This window comes from Rhamphochromis longiceps, linkage group LG11 (genome assembly GCF_057381845.1).
Source record: "Rhamphochromis longiceps isolate RC_006_pf linkage group LG11, R_longiceps_female_GT1.1, whole genome shotgun sequence".
In the NCBI taxonomy this organism is placed as follows: domain Eukaryota; kingdom Metazoa; phylum Chordata; class Actinopteri; order Cichliformes; family Cichlidae; genus Rhamphochromis; species Rhamphochromis longiceps.
In genome coordinates this window covers 39,764,568-39,785,982 of record NC_140567.1, presented here as the reverse complement: position 1 = coordinate 39,785,982, position 21,415 = coordinate 39,764,568, and the positions used below count along the sequence as shown (strand labels likewise).

General features: G+C 43.1%; 1 protein-coding gene across 1 annotated transcript in view; it reads left to right on the top strand.

The window, feature by feature from the left end:
* ankrd34a (ankyrin repeat domain 34A) overlaps positions 1-20,830 on the top strand; it is a 69,325-nt gene extending 48,495 nt beyond the window's left edge. The window contains exon 2 of the mRNA XM_085421948.1: positions 16,753-20,830. Within this exon, the coding sequence (XP_085278074.1) occupies positions 16,837-18,435 (1,599 nt within the window). The 5' untranslated portion in view covers positions 16,753-16,836 and the 3' untranslated portion in view covers positions 18,436-20,830. The remainder of the gene's footprint in view (positions 1-16,752) is intronic.
* The last annotated feature ends 585 nt before the right edge of the window (positions 20,831-21,415 follow it).

The following is a 21,415-nucleotide window of genomic DNA, read 5'->3' as shown; positions in this document are numbered from 1 at the left end:
TGAAAAATCACAATTTTGCAACTGAAAACTTTAAGAGGCATAAAAGTAAAACGGTAAAAGATTTGAAAAAGCTGAATCATACATGAATAGCCCAATAATTTGTGAACATTTTAAAGTTTGAATGGTTTTTCTAGGCGAAAGTATGAGGAAGTAGTTAAGTTTCAAAAACAAGCAAAATTTAGCAGAATTGCAGAAGTTTGCAGAAGTTTCCCATTCATTTCAATGGGACAAATTAAAGGAAAAAAGCTTAATATTTTAAAAAGTATAATAGCAGAAAATACCAAAAGTCATAGCACACATTAGCAGAAATAGCAGAATAGTTTAAAATTTGAACGGTGAAAATAGCACAAAAATTGTGGAAGTAGTTAGCGGACGAAAAACGAGCAACTTGAAGAATAATAATAAAGAATAAAGAGAAACAGGAACTCAATAGTGTGGATGCTTAAAGCATCCACACAATAATAATAACTAGAAAAATTTGCATTTCCTGCGAAAATGCAGTGTGGATGCTTTAAGCTGAAGCTGTCTGCAAAAACTAGCTGAAAAAGCTGAAAAGTTGCAGAAATTGTAAAAACTTTGCAGAAGCAAAAGAAGTTTGCTAAAATGTAATAACTTAGCAGAACTGCAATATCTTAGAGGAAACATAATACTTGGCAGAAATACAATAGCATAGCAGAACTTAGCAGAAATATTGTGATTTACCAGAGACACTGTGATGAACTATGAATATTGTAATTTTAAATTAATACTATGTTTTAGCACAAATACTCTGGTTTAGCACAAATATTATAACATAGCATAAATACAATTATATAGCAGAAATGCTATATTTAGAAAGAAAAATATAATATAGTAGAAATAGTATGATTTAGCAGAAATACTGTATTTAGCACAAGTACCAAAAAGTAGCAGAAATACTATGATTTAGCAGAAATACTATGATTGAGCAGAAGTACTAAGATGTAGTAAAAGTACTTTGATTTAACAGAAATACAATTATAGAGGAGTAATACTTTAAAATGGGAGAAATATTGATACACACACACATACACAGAGCCTAAAGGGAAAAGTATTTGTGCCATGGAGTGTTAAGAATGTGAGGTCCATATTAGAAAAGCTGGTAAAATCATAACAGTTTGCAGAATTGTAATAAATGATGAATATGAATTACTGGTCTGTGACAGTGTATTAATTTGTAGGGAAAAAAACATGTTGACCAAGGTGGAATCGAACCCACGATCTTTGGCTTGCAGACCCGTGTCATTACCAACTGCGCCACTGGGAAAGAGAGGAGCCGTCTTGAAAAACAGGGTGATGAGGAGTCAGAATTAGATCGCGGTGAGAGGCGAAAAACGCAGTTTTTTGGAGTTACAAAACGTTGTGTAACTCAAAAACTAGGTGGACTAGAGGCATATTTCTTGTGCTGGGTGAATCAGCGGACTTTGGTGTACTTTGACTGCAATTTTCATTGCTCTTTGTACAACCGTCGCTGAGATATGACGAGAGAGGAAACGGAAGACCTCAGACATGATTGGCTGGCTGGGAAGCCGTGCAGGCCCTGATATGTGATATGTGTCTGAGTTCGCACAGAGGATTGGCTGCCTGGCAGAAATATATAGAAATAGTATGATTAAGCATAAATACTACATTTAGCAGAAATACTATATTAAGCACAAATCCTATTAAAAGCAGAAATAGTATATTAAGCACAAATCTTATAAAATAGCAGAAATAGTTTGATTTAGCACAATAGTAATAAGTTAAACAGAAAAATTGGAAAAGCAAAATGGACAGCTGAAAAAATGCTGAACATGCTGAGAGTCCCTCAAATATACTTGTTAAATGAAAAAAATCAGCAAAAAAAAAATATAACAGCCACACAATCAGAAATATGTACACAGAAGGAAACACACATGCACAGAGAGACACACACACAAGATCCAATTCAGTCAACCAGTCTAAATATATTGAATTTGAATCTTAGAATGAGATCATCCCATTAAAAGCCTTTCTCTCTCTCTCTCTCACACGCACACGCACACACACACACGCACACGCACACACACACAGGGAGAGAGAAGTAAGTTTCTAGGTCAGCCTGGGAGCTGCTGAATTTGAATCCACCAATCAGAGTGGCTGTTTACGTTTTCCCGCCAAAACAGGTGCATCTGTTTACACAGGCAGCACAGAGAGGCACAGGATTATTGCAGTCTATTTCTCATAGTGACGACTCCCCTCAAACAAATGACCATAATTTCCTAACCGTAGGGGCTAGAGCGGTCATTCTTACACCGTTTTGTTCAGAAGAGATGGGGGAATCTTCCAGTGTTAACAATTTATCATTAAAATATGAATTATTAAAGATATTTGACTTGTAATGCACCATAACTGAGTAGAGTGAAGCAAAAACTGCCTTGACTTGCCCTCAAACAACGCTTTGTAACTCGAAATCTATTTGGAGCATTGATATCATTCTTTCACCGTAAGAGACAGCAGGCTTTGGTGAACAGTCATGGAAATTTTCAGGTCTCTGTGGAAATCCAACAAAAAGTTATGACGAGAGAAAAAAGTGGTTCATTTCCAGAGTTTGAAATCTGAAGAAATCTGTGCGACGGACGAATTTCCTACCCTCAAACAAGTCCAACTCATTTCAGAACGGTAATAGGTGAGAAAGAAATTCTTGAATTGTGAGCGTCAGGAGTGTCTGAAGATATACCGGGACAAGCCTCATGTCTTAAAGTCGCTTCGTTAAGGAGATATGACGATTCAAATATGCCTCTCATTACAGAAATCCAGCGATGATTTTGAACAAGCTCTCCATTGACTTTCTATGCAGAGTTTTGAGAGTTTGTGTTGGTCTGAGGAGATTTGCCAAAATTCTATAAATCCCACAACAATGATAGTGACATTTCCTGAAAGCCAGCAAAAATACCTACGTTTTGATGTATAATTTGTGGAAGTTGAGTGAAAATTGAGCAAGTAGCAAACAGTTGTTCGGACATGAAGAGAAGACTGCAAAAGCTTCAGTGGCACACTGGAAGCCAAGAGCATAGCAACCATAACAACGCATGTATTTTGTGAAAAATCACAATTGTGCAACTCAAAACTTTAAGAGGCATAAAAGTAAAACGGTAAAAGATTTGAAAAAGCTGAATCACACATGAATAGCCCAATAATTTGTGAACATTTTAAAGTTTGAATGCTTGTTCTACGTGAAAATATGAGGAAGTAGTTAAGTTTCAGAAACAAGCAAATTTTAGCAGAATTGCAGAAGTTTCCCATTCATTTCAATGGGACAAATTAAGCTTAATATTTTAAAAAGTATAATAGTGAAAAATACCAAAAGACATAGCACACATTAGCAGAAATAGCAGAATAGTTTAAAATTTGAACGGTGAAAATCGGCTGAAAATTGCGGAAGTAGTTAAGTGCCAAAAAGTGTACGGAAGTCCCAAGAGGAACTCAATAGTGTGGATGCTTAAAGCATCCACACAATAATAAAGAATAAAGAGAAACAGGAACTCTATAGTGTGGATGCTTAAGCATCCACACAATAATAAAGAATAAAGAGAAACAGGAACTCAATAGTGTGGATGCTTAAAGCATCCACACAATAATAATAATATAGAATAAAGAGAAACAGGAACTCAATAGTGTGGATGCTTAAAGCATCCACACAATGAGTAACAGTAGGTGGACATTAGGTAAGGCTGCACTTTTTGCAGCGATCTCGTGCAGAAAACTATTCGGCGCGTATATAAAACAGGTCCGCGGCTCCGAACCGTAGTAAAGGGACCTCTGACTAATACGTCGGGTTCATGTCGGGCTCGTAGCTGAAAACTAGCTTTACTTTTGTCTGGGTCAACTTTGCTAGCGAGATATACAGAGGGTGCATAGCTGAACATATGAAACAGGAAAAGACCGCTGTGTAATCCCTTTATTTCAACAAAGTAACTGTATTCTGAATACCACCTTTTTAAACGGTAACTGTAATGGAATACAATTACCGTATTTCCCGGACTACAAAGCGCACCTGAATATTAGCCGCACAAGCTAAAATCAGGGGAAAATCCTGTTTTGTACATACATTAGCCGCACCTGACCAAAAGCCGCAGGTATTTCAATGTTGACTTATCATATGTAAGAGAATATGCACAAAGCGAATTGTCAGGAAAGAGATGGCTGTTTGGAGACACACCCCTTTTATTAATATTTTGAAAAACAAGTTATGGGTACATATTTGCACATGTAGTACATAACAATAACCTACAGCACACCAGAAAAATAGATTCGGACTACCTTTTAGGCTCAGGTGCAGTGACACGGCTTTAACAAGAAGAAAAGTCAGTCATTCACCACCATCTTTCTCTTCTTCCTGCGCACTAAAAACACCAAAGTCCTCTCCTCCAGTGTCGGAAACGAACAGGCTCAGGATGGCTTCGTCATCCACTCTCCGCTTCTCTCCTTCGTTGTCACTTTCAAAACAAAAGAAATCCTCGTTGTCAGAGTCGAACACCCTCAGAAGGGCCGTGGCGGTGTCCTCCTCTCCATCATGCAGCAGTCCAGCCCTTCGAAATCCGTTGGTGATCGTGGATGTTTTCACACTTTTCCACGCTGTCAGAATCCACCGGTGGAGTTGAGCATAACTTGCTTTTCGCAAGTTTATCGCCGCTGGTCATCCACGACTCCCGCTGAACGCGTAGCGCTACTTTGAAGTTTGTTTTTCGCGCTACTTGTATGGCACTATGTTGCCTGGCGGATGGACATGTGACCAACATACCACTCTTGAACCCCAATCCTTCCGCCAGGCAACGTAGTGCCGTACAACAGCGGAACAAACAAAACAAATCGTCTTACGATATCACAAAAATCATGGACAATCCATAGAAAAGCCGCACCTGACTAAAAGCCGCAGGGTTCAAAGCTCGTGCAAAAAGTAGCGGCTTATAGCCCAACAATTACGGTACTCATATTTGTATTTTAAATGCGGAACAGTGTTACATGTATTCCATTACTCCCCAACACTGTTTATATTCACTTACGGTTGCTTTAGGGTTTCACTAGCTTAGCTTAGCTCGTAGCCAACTCGTTAGCAGCATGGCCTCTTCACCTGTCCCTCCTGCACTTTCCTGCTCATTGTGTCAGATGTTTAGTTACTCCTTGGCCTCCTTTAGCAGTAATGATACTTGTAATAAATGTAGCCTATTTACAGCTCTGGAGGCCAGGATTACTGAAATGGAGACTCGGCTTAGAACCCTTGAAAAATCTGTAGCTAGCAAGGCCCCTGTAGCCGGTGCAGCCGAAGATAGCGTAGGCCCCACTAGCTGTCCCCTGGGAGACTGCCCCGGGCAGCCGGGGAAACAGGACGGCTGAGTGACGGTGAGGAGTAAGCATAGTCTTAAATAAATAAATAATTTTTTATTTATATAGCACCTTTCGAGATAGAATCACAAAGTGCTGCACATAAGATTACAAGTCATAAAAAGATTTAAAAAGAGAAAATAAAACAGGCAAAAAATTAACCAAAAGTAGTTTTAAAAAGGTGAGTTTTGAGTTGTTTTTTAAAAACAGCTGCTGAGTCCACAGTTCTTAATGTTGGGGGAGAGAGTTCCACAGTCTCGGGGCCACAGCGGCAAAAGCTCTGTCACCCTTAGTCCTCCTCTTAGTGTTTTTAAAGCAAGTAAGCCCTGATCAGATGACCTCAAAGACCTGCTAGGGACATAGGGCTGTAGCAGATCAAAGATGTAGGCTGGTGCCAGTCCGTGCACAGCTCTGTAGGTCAAGACCAGGATCTTAAAATTGACTCTAAATTTAACAGGAAGCCAGTGTAACTGAGATAACAACGGTGTCACATGTGAGTACTTGGAGGATTTTGTCAAAAGCCTAGCTGCAGTGTTTTGCACAACCTGCAGACGATCCAGAGAATCTTTGCTTAGACACATAAACAGTGGATTACAATAATCCAAGCGTGACGAAATAAATGCATCTATAGCAATCTCCAGTTCAGAGCGAGATAAAACCGGGCTTAGCTTAGCCACATTTCTTAAACGATAAAAACAAGACCGAACCAGAGATTTCACATGCCCATCCAATGTGAGACTCGAGTCAAATTCCTGATAGAGGATTTAACACAGAGTGAGAGAGGACCGAGGGCTTTCACTATCTGCGATAGAAACCTATCAGGGGCGCATACGAGGACTTCGGTTTTCACCTCGTTGAGTTGGAGAAAATTTGCAGCCATCCAACGTTTGATCGAATCTAAGCAATCATTCAGATGCTAAAGCTTAGATAAATCCTCGGGCATAAAAGAAACGTACAACTGAATGTCATCAGCGTAACAGTGATAAGAAATGTCCTCAAAAGAGCCCATTATATTCTGGAGGGGGAGAAGATGTATTAAAAACAATAAAGCCCCCAAAACTGACCCCTGAGGGACACCATAAGTAAGGGAGGTAGAGGATGACCTAAAATCGGAGACTGCCACAGAAAAGGATCGGTGATGGAGATAAGAGGAGAACCACTCTAATGCAGTTCCAGATACACCAACCCAATTTTTCAGCCTTTCAATGAGGATGTGATGGTCAACTGTGTCGAAAGCCGATGTGAGGTCCAACACGAGTAGAACAGAGCATTTTCCTGCATCATTATTCATCAAGATATCGCTTGAGACCCTAAGAAGGGCTGTCTCCGTGGAGTGAAATCGACGAAAACCGGACTGAAACTTATCGTAAATGCCATGTTTATCTAGAGCTGCCATAAGTTGCTTAGCCACAACCTTTTCTAGAAGCTTAGCGATTAACGGTAACTTAGAGATAGGTCTGTAGCTGCTCCAAAGAGAGGGGTCTAGCTGAGGTTTTTTTTTAAAGTGGGAGAATTGCAGCGTTTTTTAAAATAAACCGGAACTATACCAGACGCCAGTGAAGAGTTGATTAAAGTGAGCACACATGGGCCAATAAACTGGAAGACATTTTGAAAAATGATGCAGGTACAATGTCAAGTGAACAGGAGGATGCTTTCACTGAATTCACTAATTTTACCAGCTCAGATAGTGAAACAGGAGAGAAAGTATCCAAGATAATGGGCCGAGATGGGGTAGAGATTGAGATAACAGGTGCTGAGCTCTTAAACAGAAGCCCCAGGTACACCACCAACCTGTTCATGTGTCTAACCGTTTTTCCCCACTCGGCGACACACCCGCCGGTGGTCAAACTCTGGTAATTGGTGATTCTGTTCTCAGACATGTGAAGCTAGAGACACCAGCAACCATAGTCAATTGTCTTCCAGGGGCCAGAGCAGGCGACATTGAAGGAAATTTAAAACTGCTGGCTAAGGGTAAACGTAGTAGTTAAACTGTTACTTGAAAAACCATCTCTAGGCCCAGCAGTTTTAGCTAATTATAGGCCAATCTCCAACTTTCCTTTCATATCAAACATTCTTGAAAGAGTAGTTGTCAAACAGCTAACAGATCATCTGCAGAGGAATGGTTTATTTGAAGAGTTTCAGTCAGGTTTCAGAGCTCATCACAGCACAGACACAGCTTTACTGCAGGTACTGTGCTGCAGTGGTTTGTATCATATCTATCTAATAGACTCCAGTTTGTGCATGTAAATGGAGAGTCCTCTTCACACACTGAGGTTAATTATGGAGTTCCACAGGGTTCAGTGCTAGGACCAATTCTGTTTACATTATACATGCTTCCCTTAGGCAGCATCATTAGAAGACATAGCATACATTTACACTGCTATGCAGATGACACCCAGCTCTATCTGTCCATGAAGCCAGATAACACACACCAATGAGTTAAACTGCAGGAATGTCTTAAAGACATAAAGACCTGGATGGCCGCTAACTTTCTGCTTCTTCATTCAGATCAAACTGAGGTTATTGTACTCGGCCCTGAAAAGCTTAGAAATATGGTATCTAATAATAATAATAATAATACATTTTATTTGAAAACGCCTTTCAAAACACTCAAGGTCACTGTACATAGTAGAATAAAAGCAAGCAGTTTACAGAATCATGAAAGCATAAGACATAAACTAATAAAAGAGCAGAGTGGAGAGGTTATGTGGGTAAACTATTTGTACAAGTGGGTTTTGAGTTTGGACTTAAAGAGAGAGAAGGAAGAGATGTTTCTTAAATCAGGAGGTCGGGAATTCCAGAGTCGTGGAGCAGAGCAGCTGAAAGCCCTGCTCCCCATGGTTGCAAGACGGGGGGAAGGGACGGAGAGTGAAAGGGAAGAAGAAGATCTGAGGCAATGAGATGGGGCGGCGATCTTAACCAGGTCAGAGAGATATGGAGGAGAGAGATGATGAATAGTCTTAAATGTGTACAAGAGTATTTTGAAATTGATGCGATATTTGACCGGGAGCCAATGAAGCTGCTGCAAGGCAGGAGTGATGTGGTGGACAGAAGGGGTCCTGGTGATGATACGGGCAGCAGAGTTCTGGACGCGTTGGAGCTTGTTGGTGGATTTTTGAGTAAGACCAAAGAGAAGTGAGTCACAATAATCAATCCGGGAAGTAACAAGGCTGAGGACAAGAATGGCAGTGGCATGTGGGGTGAGAAAAGGACGGAGACGATTAATGTTGCGCAATTGGAAAATATGCAGACCGAGTAACATTATTAATGTGTGAATTGAAAGATAAAGCACTGTCGAGGATGACACCCAAACTTATGGTAAAGAAATATGGTATTTAACCAGATTCTTACTCTAGATGGCATTACCTTGGCCTCCAGTAACGCTGTGAGGAACCTTGGAGTCATTTTTGACCAGGATATGTTCTTCAATGCCTTGATAAAATAGCACAGGATGAAACCTGTTTTTTTTTTTTTTTTTAATTAGTTTGAGCCATCACAGCAAACACAAACAAAGAGTGTTAGAAGTGTTCCTCTGGTGTTCGACATATGTTGAACGTACTTACAGACTTCAGGTGGTTCTTAGCCTTAGCCTAGTGGTCCTGATCCATAAACATGCATTCAGTTTGCGGTCAATTTTTCAGACTTTGGGCATAAACATAACAAGAACAACTCATCATGAACAAAACACTCTCCTTAGGATTCACCATCATCTTCCTCACCTGTAAGTGTAAGTGCTGCTCTTAGCTGGCTCAAAGCTAAAGAAATACACACACACACACACACACACACACACACCGACTCTGCATTCACCAATGAGCTGAATCGGTTCTACGCCCGTTTCGAGGTTAGCCAGGCGGCTAATAATATCTACCGCCTGACTACCGAGGACCGTGACGTCATCAGCGAGAGACCGGTGACCAGCATCGCGGAGCATGACGTCCGAGCGGCACTGAGGAGAGTGAACACAAGGAAAGCGGCGGGGCCAGACGGCATCACCGGCCGTCTGCTGCGCTGCTGTGCTGACCAGCTAGCAGGTGTGTTCACTTACATCTTCAACGAGTCCCTGGCGAAGTCTGTGGTCCCCACATGCTTCAAAAGATCCACCATCATCCCTGTGCCCAAGAACAGCAAACCCTCATCCCTGAACGATTACCGGCCAGTTGCACTGACCTCGGTAGTAATGAAGGTGTTTGAGAGGCTGCTAAAGAACATCATCTCCTCCTCCATCCCAGACACCACAGATCCGCTGCAGTTTGCCTACAGATCCAACAGATCCACAGAGGATGCCATCGCCCACGTCCTACACACTACTCTCAGCCACGTGGACAAGAAACAGGGTAACTATGTGCGAATGCTGTTTGTTGATTACAGTTCAGCGTTTAACACAATAGTGCCCTGCAGACTGTTCACAAAGCTGAGGCATCTGGGACTTAACAGCCGTCTGTGTGCATGGGTGTTGGACTTCCTCACTGGCAGAACTCAGGTGGTGAGGGTGGGCAGGTGCTTCTCCAACAGCATCACCATCAACACAGGAGCACCTCAGGGATGTGTCCTCTCGCCACTGCTCTACTCCCTCTACACTTCAGACTGTGTGGCCACCCATGGCTCTAACACCATTGTGAAGTTTGCTGACGACACAGTGGTGTTGGGTGCCATCTCCAACAACGATGAGGCGGCCTACATGGATGAAGTGAAGAATCTGGCATCGTGGTGCCAGGACAACCACCTCCAGCTGAACGTCAGCAAGACCAAGGAGCTGGTGGTGGACTTCAGAAGGGGTCAGCACAGAGACTACAAGCCCATTATCATCAATGGAGCTCCAGTGGAGAGGGTGCAGTCCTTCAAGTATCTTGGTGTCCACATCTCCTCAGACCTGACATGGGCTGCCCACATTCAGGTCCAGACCAAAAAGGCTAGGCAGCGCCTGTATCACCTACGACAACTGAGGAATCAGAATCAGAATCAGAATACTTTATTGATCCCTGGGGGAAATTATTTTTTGTTACAGTGCTCCATTTTAAACCAACATTAAGACAAGACAGACAATACGCTAACTAAGAATAGTACAATATATACATATATATACATACATACATACATAAGTCACTTATAAATAAATATTTGGAAAAGAAACATGTGTAGTTGTAGCAGCAAACAGTGTGTTAAGTGGATGCGTTGTACAGGGAGATGGCCACAGGCAGGAATGATTTCCTGTGTCGTTCAGTGGTGCTTTTCGGTAATCTCAGTCTCTCACTGAACGAGCTCCTGTGACTGACCAACATGTCATGGAGTGGGTGGGAGGTGTTATCCAACATTGTCTTTATCTTGGACAGCATCCGCCTCTCCGACACCACCTTGAGGGAGTCCAGCTCCATCCCCACAACATTGCTGGCCTTACGGATCAGTTTATTAAGTCTGTTGGCATCTGCGACCCTCAGCCTGCTCCCCCAGCATGCAACAGCATAGAGGATCGCACTGCCACCACAGACTCATAGAAAATCCTCAGCATTTTCTGGCAGATGTTGAAGGACCTCAGTCGCCTCAGGAAGTTCAGGGTCTCTCCAAAGATCCTCAGGATTTTCTATACAGGCGCTGTGGAGAGCATCCTCACACAGAACATGACATCGTGGTTTGGGAACAGCTGTGTGAAGGACCAAAAAGCCCTCCAGAGAGTGATCCGTACAGCAGAACGCTGCTGCAGGATTGCTCTCCCCCTGCTTCAGGACACCTACACCAGGAGATGCCGGACTAGAGCAGCGCAGATACTGAAGGACCCGTCCCATCCTGGCAACAAACTGTTCCAACTTCTGCAATCTGGTAGAAGGTTCCGCATCTTCCGGGCAAGGACAGAGAGACTCAAGAGGAGCTTCTATCCCCAAGCCATCCGTGCCCTAAACACACACACCCGCCCTCTCACATCATCTATAATTGACTGAGTCAGGACTCTTCCAGACACTAAACCAAGGCACAATGTACATTTCAATTCCTTTAATTTTAAATATGTTTATATTGTCTATCCTGTAAAATAGTCAGATATCTATTCATATTAATGTACAGAATTCACCTGCTTGCTGCTACTACTGCACATTCACCCAGTGTATATACTATATGTGTGTGTGTGTGTGTGTGTGTGTGTATATATATATGTATGTATGTATATATATATATATATATATATATATATATATATTCTTCCTCTACACCCCCCCCCCCCCCCCCCACACACACACACACAATTTTTGCACATGTCGAGGAGCGTGTCAGGCTACATTTCACTGTGTGTTATACTTGTATAACTATGCATGTGACAAATAATAATAAAGAACCTTGAAGAACCACACACACACACACACACACACACACACACACACACACACACACACACACACACACACACACACACACACACACTCACACTCACTTCTGGCTGTGAGAGCAGATAGACTCAGCGGAACTCTGGACCTGTTTGTTCAGACTGAAGCACATCATTAAACCTCCACACCTGGCAACAAGTGTCAGCTGACGCTCAATGAGCTAACAGAGATCTCCCGCCATCATTGACCAGCTGCATTACTCCTTTCTTAAACGCCAGTTCAGCTCACTGAGCCACTGATCCAGCCCTAACTATATGCTTTAGCAAAAAGGAAAGTTTGAAGCCTAATCTTGAAAGTAGAGATAGTGTCTGTCTCCTGAATCCAAACTGGAAGCTGGTTCCACAGAAGAGGGGCCTGAAAACTGAAGGCTCTGCCTCCCATTCTACTTTTAAATACTCTAGGAACAACAAGTAGGCCTGCAGAGCGAGAGCGAAGTGCTCTAATAGGGTGATATGGTACTACAAGGTCATTAAGATAAGATGGGGCCTGATTCAGATCTACCTCCCTCTGAGGTTAGACTGTAAGGACTCTCTGCACACGTTATTCTCCTGACTGTCTGACATTAAGACTTGGATGGCTCTTAACTTTCTACATCTAAATAAAAGTAAAAATGAAGTCATTGTGTTTGGGCTTCCTAAAGACCCCAACCTTTCCTTTGATTTTATGGGACCCCTAACTTCTGAATGTACTTCCTCCATTAAGAGCCTTGGTGTTACTTTTGACAGTGCTTTTAAATTTGATAAACAAATCAGTTCCGTAGTCAAGGGATCTTTTTATCATCTACGGATTTTAGCTAAAGTGAAGTCCTACCTGTGCAGGAACGATCTAGAAAGGGTGGTCCATGCTTTTATTACTTCACGGCTGGACTACTGTAACTCCCTTTATGCTGGTTTAGATCGTTCCTGTCTGCATCGCCTCCAACTGGTGCAGAACGCTGCTGCTCGCATGCTGACCGGTTCCAAAAAGAGAGACCACATCACTCCGGTCCTCTGCTCTCTCCACTGGCTCCCAGTTGCTTTTAGGATTGATTTTAAAATTTTACTGTTTGTTTTTAAGGTTCTTAACGGTACTGCACCTCCTTACCTGGCAGAGCTTCTTAGCATTTACCGCCCCAGGAGATCTCTGAGGTCAGCAGACCTGATGCTTTTAGATGTTCCCAGGTACAGATTAAAGACTAGGGGAGAGAGGCCTTTTGCTGTGGCTGCACCCAGACTGTGGAACAGTTTACCTCCTCACATCAGATTCTCCACAAGCCTAGGAACTTTTAAAACTGCTCTTAAAACTCACCTCTTCTCATTGGCTTTTAGCAAGGTTTAACTTATTGTTTTAACTTATTGTTTTATCAGTGAGGTGTTTTTATGTACTTGTGTTTTATTGTATTTTATATTTGTATTTTATTGTACAGCACTTTGGTCAGCCTCGGTTGTTTTTAAATGTGCTTTATAAATAAACTTGACTTGACTTGACTGATTATTTAAGACCTTGTATGTGAGGAGCAGGATTTTGAATTCTGGATTTAACAGGAAGCCAATGAAGGGAAGCCAATACAGGAGAAATCTCTCTTTCTAGTCCCTGTCAGGACTCTTGCTGCAGCATTTTGGATCAGCTGAAGGCTTTTCAGGGAGTTTTTAGGACTTCCTGATAATAATGAATTACAGTCGTCCAGCCTGGAAGTAATAAATGCATGAACTAGTTTTTTCAGCGTCACTCTGAGACAGGATATTTCTAACTTTAGAGATGTTGCACATATGGAAGAAAGCAGTCTTACATAGTTGTTTAATATGAGCGTTGAAGGACATGTCCTGGTCAAACATGACTCCAAGGTTCCTCACAGTGTTACTGGAGGCCAAGGTAATGCCATCCAGAGTAAGAATCTGGTTAGATACCATATTTCTAAGCTTTTCAGGGCCGAGTACAATAACCTCAGTTTGATCTGAATTAAGAAGCAGAAAGTTAGCGGCCATCCAGGTCTTTATGTCTTTAAGACATTCCTGCAGTTTAACTCATTGGTGTGTGTTATCTGGCTTCATGGACAGATAGAGCTGGGTGTCATCTGCATAGCAGTGTAAATGTATGCTATGTCTTCTAATGATGCTGCCTAAGGGAAGCATGTATAATGTAAACAGAATTGGTCCTAGCACTGAACCCTGTGGAACTCCATAATTGACCTCAGTGTGTGAAGAGGACTCTCCATTTACATGCACAAACTGGAGTCTATTCAATTCAATTACATTTTATTTATATAGCACCAAATGACAACAAAAGTCGCCTCAAGGTGCTTCATAGATACAGAGAAAAACCCAACAGTCATATGACCCCCTATGAGCAAGCACTTTGGCGACAGTGGGAAGGAAAAACTCCCTTTTAACCGGCAGAAACAGGCTCAGGGAGGGGTGGGGCCATCTGCTGTGATTGGTTGGGGTGAGAGAAGGAAGACAGGATAAAGACATGCTGTGGAAGAGAGACAGAGGTTAATAACAGATATGATTCAATGCAGAGAGGTCTGTGAACACATAGTGAGTGAGAAAGGTGACTGGAAAGGAAAAACTCAATGCATCATGGGAATCCCCGGCAGCCTACGTCTATTGCAGCATAACTAAGGGAGGATTCAGGGTCACCTGGTCCAGCCCTAACTATATGCTTTAGCAAAAAGGAAAGTTTGAAGCCTAATCTTGAAAGTAGAGATAGTGTCTGTCTCCTGAATCCAAACTGGAAGCTGGTTCCACAGAAGAGGGGCCTGAAAACTGAAGGCTCTGCCTCCCATTCTACTTTTAAATACTCTAGGAACAGCAAGTAGGCCTGCAGAGCGAGAGCGAAGTGCTCTAATAGGGTGATATGGTACTACAAGGTCATTGAGATAAGATGGGGCCTGATTATTTAAGACCTTGTATGTCTATTAGATAGATATGATACAAACCACTGCAGCACAGTACCTGTAATACCTACAGCATGTTCTAATCGCTCTAATAGGATATTATGGTCGACAGTATCGAACGCTGCACTGAGGTCTAGCAGGACAAGCACAGAGATGAGTCCACTGTCAGAGGCCATAAGAAGATCATTTGTAAGCTTCACTACAGGGAGTGCAGAATTATTAGGCAAGTTGTATTTTTGAGAAATAATGTTATTATTGAACAACAACCATGTTCTCAGTGAACCCAAAAAACTCATTAATATCAAAGCTGAATGTTTTTGGAAGTAGTTTTTAGTTTGTTTTTAGTTTTAGCTATTTTAGGGGGATATCTGTGTGTGCAGGTGACTATTACTGTGCATAATTATTAGGCAACTTAACAAAAAACAATTATATACCCATTTCAATGATTTATTTTTACCAGTGAAACCAATATAACATCTCCACATTCACAAATATACATTTCTGACATTCAAAAACCAAACAAAAACAAATCAGCGACCAATATAGCCACCTTTCTTTGCAAGGACACTCAAAAGCCTGCCATCCATGGATTCTGTCAGTGTTTTGATCTGTTCACCATCAACATTGCGTGCAGCAGCAACCACAGCCTCCCAGACACTGTTCAGAGAGGTGTACTGTTTTCCCTCCTTGTAAATCTCACATTTGATGATGGACCACAGGTTCTCAATGGAGTTCAGATCAGGTGAACAAGGAGGCCATGTCATTAGTTCTTCTTCTTTTATACCCTTTCTTGCAGCCACGCTGTGGAGTACTTGGACGCGTGTGATGGAGCATTGTCCTGCATGAAAATCATGTTTTTCTTGAAGGATGCAGACTTCTTCCTGTACCACTGCTTGAAGAAGGTGTCTTCCAGAAACTGGCAGTAGGACTGGGAGTTGAGCTTGACTCCATCCTCAACCCGAAAAGGCCCCACAAGCTCATCTTTGATGATACCAGCCCAAACCAGTACTCCACCTCCACCTTGCTGGCGTCTGAGTGGGACTGGAGCTCTCTGCCCTTTACCAATCCAGCCACGGGCCCATCCATCTGGCCCATCAAGACTCACTCTCATTTCATCAGTCCATAAAACCTTAGAAAAACCAGTCTTGAGATATTTCTTGGCCCAGTCTTGACGTTTCAGCTTGTGTGTCTTGTTCAGTGGTGGTCGTCTTTCAGTCTTTCTTACCTTGACCATGTCTCTGAGTATTGCACACCTTGTGCTTTTGGGCACTCCAGTGATGTTGCAGCTCTGAAATATGGCCAAACTGGTGGCAAGTGGCATCTTGGCAGCTGCACGCTTGACTTTTCTCAGTTCATGGGCAGTTATTTTGCGCCTTGGTTTTTCCACACGCTTCTTGCGACCCTGTTGACTATTTTGAATGAAACGCTTGATTGTTCGATGATCACGCTTCAGAAGCTTTGCAATTTTGAGACTGCTGCATCCCTCTGCAAGATATCTCACTATTTTTGACTTTTCTGAGCCTGTCAAGTCCTTCTTTTGACCCATTTTGCCAAAGGAAAGGACGTTGCCTAATAATTATGCACACCTGATATAGGGTGTTGATGTCATTAGACCACACCCCTTCTCATTACAGAGATGCACATCACCTAATATGCTTAATTGGTAGTAGGCTTTTGAGCCTATACAGCTTGGAATAAGACAACATGCATGAAAAGGATGATGTGGACAAAATACTAATTTGCCTAATAATTCTGCACTCCCTGTAAAGCTGTTTCTGTGCTGTGATGAGCTCTGAAACCTACTACTGCCAGCTTCAAGGCAGAGATAGGTTGAACATATTTAAGATTGAAGTATTGATTAATGGTAGGAATTCTTTGAGCAGTCTTGTAGGAAAGAAGGGTCTATAAGTCACATTGATGATTTGGAGAATACAATAAGATAGTCTTTTATTGTCATTGTACATGTACAACAGAATTGATGAGAATAGGATGAGGAAGTTATTACTGACGTCAACTCAGAAAGAGTTTCAATAAATATCAGTGGTTAAAAACTCCATAGAATTTAAATAGTATCTTTGGTTCCATCATGTTAGCATGTTTTTTTTATTCAGGTGGACTCACCTCAATGTACTTTTTCTGCAGGTCATGTAACTTATCAAGGAGGATGGAGATTCAGCATTAAGCCAGCATCCTGTGGGCAGGAGGTCTGAGGAGAGGCAAGGGATCATGGGCGATGGAGGACCCCTGCAGACTGAGGGGAATGCCCTCCTCAAAGCTGTCTTCCAGGGGAAGTTGAGGCTGACCCGCCTGCTGCTCGAGGGTGGCGCTTACATCAATGAGGGCAATGAGCGTGGCGAGACGCCCATCTCTGCTGCCTGCTTAGCAAGCTACGATGACCCACAGACCCGGCAGAGGATGGTGAGGTATCTGTTGGAGAAAGGAGCTGACCCGAACATCCCCGATAAGAGTGGCCGGACAGCGCTGATGCATGCCTGTGCAGAGCAGGCAGGAAAGGAGGTGGTGTCACTGCTGCTGGAGAACGGAGCCGATCCCAGCCTCAAAGACTACTCTGGTTCCTCTGCTCTTGTCCACGCCATCAACAAAGGGGACCGTGACACCCTGCAGGTTCTGCTGGACTCCTGCAAGGCCAAGGGCAAGGAGGTGATCATCATCACCACCGACACATCTCCGTCAGGCACCAAGAAGACCAAACAGTACCTCAACTCCCCACCATCCCCAGGCATTGTGGACAAACTGTCTCCTGCCTGTATGTCACCCTCTGAGGTGGAGATTGGCACCTCCTCCCCTGCAGGAGACAAAGATGAGGAAGGGATCTTCAGCTTCAAACTCACCTCAGCATTACCTTTACCTTCAGCTCGACCTCCAGGTGAGAAGAGGCCACCTCCCCGTAAACTGCTTAAGCGTCTGAACTCAGAACCGTGGGGCCTGGTGGCACCTTCAGTTCTCAGTGGGGTTCCCCAGGACCGGGTGGATGGAGGTCTGGAGGAGGAGGAGGGCAACAGCAACCTGAACAAGACGATCACAGAGATGAACGGACTGACTGTCACAGAGCCGGTGAGGCCACTATTGTCACGGCGTCACAGCATTGAGACGCACGACCCCACATCCCCTAAACTCATTGACCGATCCTGCTCTGAGGACTGCGCAGGGCTGTCTGGTCCATCGTGGGCTGACAAAGTGCAGCAGCACCAGATCCTCTACCGCAGGAACACAGCTCCAGAATCCCAGGAGAACGCTGCTGGACCTGGGACAGTTGTGGCCCGAGCCCTAGCTCACCCCAAGCTCACACGGATGGAGCACTATGAGTCAGATACCCACCTTTGTCCAGAGTCCATTCCTGGATCACCGGACTCTGGGAGGATTTCGGTAGAACGGAGGAGGTACAACGCTTCCCCCTTGTCCCTGGTCACCAGTTCTTCCAGGGAGTCTCTGGAAAACATCCCCAACTCAGTTTCTCCCATCACTATGCGACGGCGTGGCCCAGGGCTCCTGGAGCGCCGGGGCTCTGGGACCCTGCTGCTGGACCACATCTCCCACACCAGGCCCGGCTTCTTGCCTCCGCTTAACATCAACCCGCAGAGACCCATCCCTGACATCCGGGCCAATGGGAAACCCACCTCCCCCATCAACTCCGGACACAAGATCCTGGTTCCAGTAGCCCCAGCCTCACCCAAACGGGGCCCAGACTTCAAGATGAAGAAGAAGCTGATGAGGAGACACTCAATGCAGACAGAGCAGATGAAGCAGCTTTCGACCTTCCAGGAGATTCTGGCGGAAAAAGTCATTGAGTCCAACGGGGATTGATGAATGAAGACAAGGGAGCAAAGCAAAGGGTAGCTGCAGAGACTTATCAGGGGTTGATTTACTGTGAAGCATCTCCATTAGATCATCACAGATGAACTCAAATTAATACCATGGTGTGGTCTTTAAGGAGAGCTGCACCAACAAGGACTCAATTCACCTGAGAAGAGTTTAGGTTTAATACAGGTTTTGTCTGTTCCTGGTGTGAAACTGTGAGGTCAGTATGAGTTTAATCCAACCAACATTAAAGATCATTGCAACATGCAGTTAGACTCTATCACCTTACCGATTACCTTTCATATATAACATCACATCTTCAGGAATCAGATTATTCTGAGAATATGATGACGTGTGCATGTCTGTGCAGGTTCATGCAGGTGATAGCAGTATTAAGTTGATTAGACTTCTTTTTTAGGTTATTGAAAAAGCGTTTCTGATGAGACTCAAGTATATAGAGAGTTCCTAGACGTGTACGTCCACACGCAGAGACGTGTTCATAGACGTGTACGTCCACACGCAGACGTGTACGTCCACACGCAGAGACGTGTTCGTCCACACGCAGAGACGTGTTCATAGACGTGTACGTCCACACGCAGACGTGTACGTCCACACGCAGAGACGTGTTCGTCCACACGCAGAGACGTGTTCGTCCACACGCAGAGACGTGTTCGTCCACACGCAGAGACGTGTTCATAGACGTGTACGTCCACACGCAGACGTGTACGTCCACACGCAGAGACGTGTTCGTCCACACGCAGAGACGTGTACGTCCACACGCAGATCATGTACAAGATCATGGGCTCTGAAAATAACAAGTAGAAAATATCAAATTGTAAATATTAAATCCAAGAAACTAAATAACGATCAACATGTGAGACCTTATTTTCTTACGAAGCTGTTTACAAACCTGTATTAAATTAAGTAATGGTGCTTTATGTGGCTGTTCAGTGACATTGCGTGACGCTTGTCAGCAGTGTCTTCACAGGTAGTCCTAATTTGTTTTAACATATTAGTACGAAAGCTGCATTTTAAATCAAACTACGTATTCTTGATCACAAATACTGTTCTGGCATCTTTAAGAAACCAAAGTGCTTGAAAATCACTTTAAATACAGTGAGTTATGAGGATATACTTACCTTGTTTGTGCAGAGGCCCGGCTCCCCCTGATCAGCATGGCCACTGTGCTGACATACAAGGGGGAGTTCTTAAAACATCTAAAATTTAAATTAAACTCAGAAGGAAGATTATTTACACCATCTGCATGCCTTCAGTTCCTAATAAACCATATGACATATGTAACTGACACAGCGATCACCTGCTTTTCATACGGTGCATGTGCATTACAACTTGTAGGTTACAGTGGGTCCTCAAAAGCATAAAATGTTAATGTTGAGTATTTTTGAACTAGAAAACGTTGATATTTATTCTTTATGAGTCAAACATCATGCAGAAGTACTTGAAATTTTCCATGCAAAGTAAATGCTGGTATCACCGCAGTCAGCCACGCATTTGACTAAAGTCCTGGAGCAGTCGGTGGGTTGGTTCTGGCCTAGTGGGCCATAATTTGATATACAGTGTTTAATGTCTTCCAGTGACAGTCACGATTACTTCTTTATAGTGTGGCAAACAGATGAACAGCTTCCTGTTGCATCGTTTTGCCACAGACAAACTGCAGTACCTCTGGATGACCAGTAGGAGATCCACAATATTGGTGTAAAATTCTTACATCCAAGGAAAGCTCGATGAAGAACTCCAACCCAAGATCAGTTTAATGAATAAAAGAAAGGATAACTGAAATTACCCAATACTAGAGCTCTTTAACATATTTGCTCATACACGTGGTAATTCGTTTCACCGTTGTAGCTCCCTCAGAGATTTCCAGCAGGTTGAAGTTGAAACTTGTGGGTGAAGCTCTCCTTACCTTCATTTAATTGTCTGAATGTTTAGCCACAGAAAGCTCCTCAGATTCCTCCGAATTTCTCATCCTCTCCTCCACTCAGACCTGAACTGGCCTAAAGAGAAATAATCAGACTCCTTTGATGTTTACAGATGCACAATTTGCACTGAGGTCATTTCCATTTTCCTCCTGCTACCAGATGAAGACACAAACGTCCTGCTGCAAACTAACTTGTTTTCATTCATAAAGCTGACATATTTATTTATACGCTCCTGTTTGATTGATAACGTGTAAAACTACCTACTGCGCTGTATGTACTGTAATGATCTATAGTCAATATAATAGTTGGTATATCTGTGGAAACCCATCTTTATTTTACCCGTTTCCTGTGTCTGTACTTTCAGAGATGATATTTTGATTGAACTTGTGTTGAGAAACATTGGTTTATTGTTTATGATACTCCAAAGAAACCAGTTCACACTGTAAGTACTGAAAAACAAATCTGTAATGTTATACACTACACCTGTTTCAGCACGAGGGGACCCTGTTAAAGGAGCAGCTTGGGCAGAAAAAGTCAGTTCACTCATTTTATTCTGAGATGTTAGCAGGTTTTAAATCAGAAGCACCTTTATTAATAAACAGGTGGAAAAATCGTTGGAAACTGGGGCGTGTCCTCATCTCACAGCTGAACCTATGACCCCCTCAGTTCACTTTTATTTATATATAATCCTGTGAAAAAACCAAGCCCACTGTTACTAGTTCTATAGGCATCAACATGGTGTTACCCGAGGGAGGCACCCATTGCAGTAGGAATGAGCCGTAGGTATGCAGTCAGTCCACAAGGCTAATCCTAATACAAAAACAACTGTTCTAAACAGGTAACAGGAGCACACAAGACAATTGTAGGTGGGAGACAGACAAGCGCTGAGGGGAATATATTAAAAACGAACACATTAAACGGCAATCCACACTTGACGATGTGTCATAGAAACTCTTCAATGCCCGTCACCGCGGTAAGATAATATAACCTTTATTAGTCCCACGCGTGGACAGTGCAAAGTTACATAGAAAAATTAGAAAAAAATA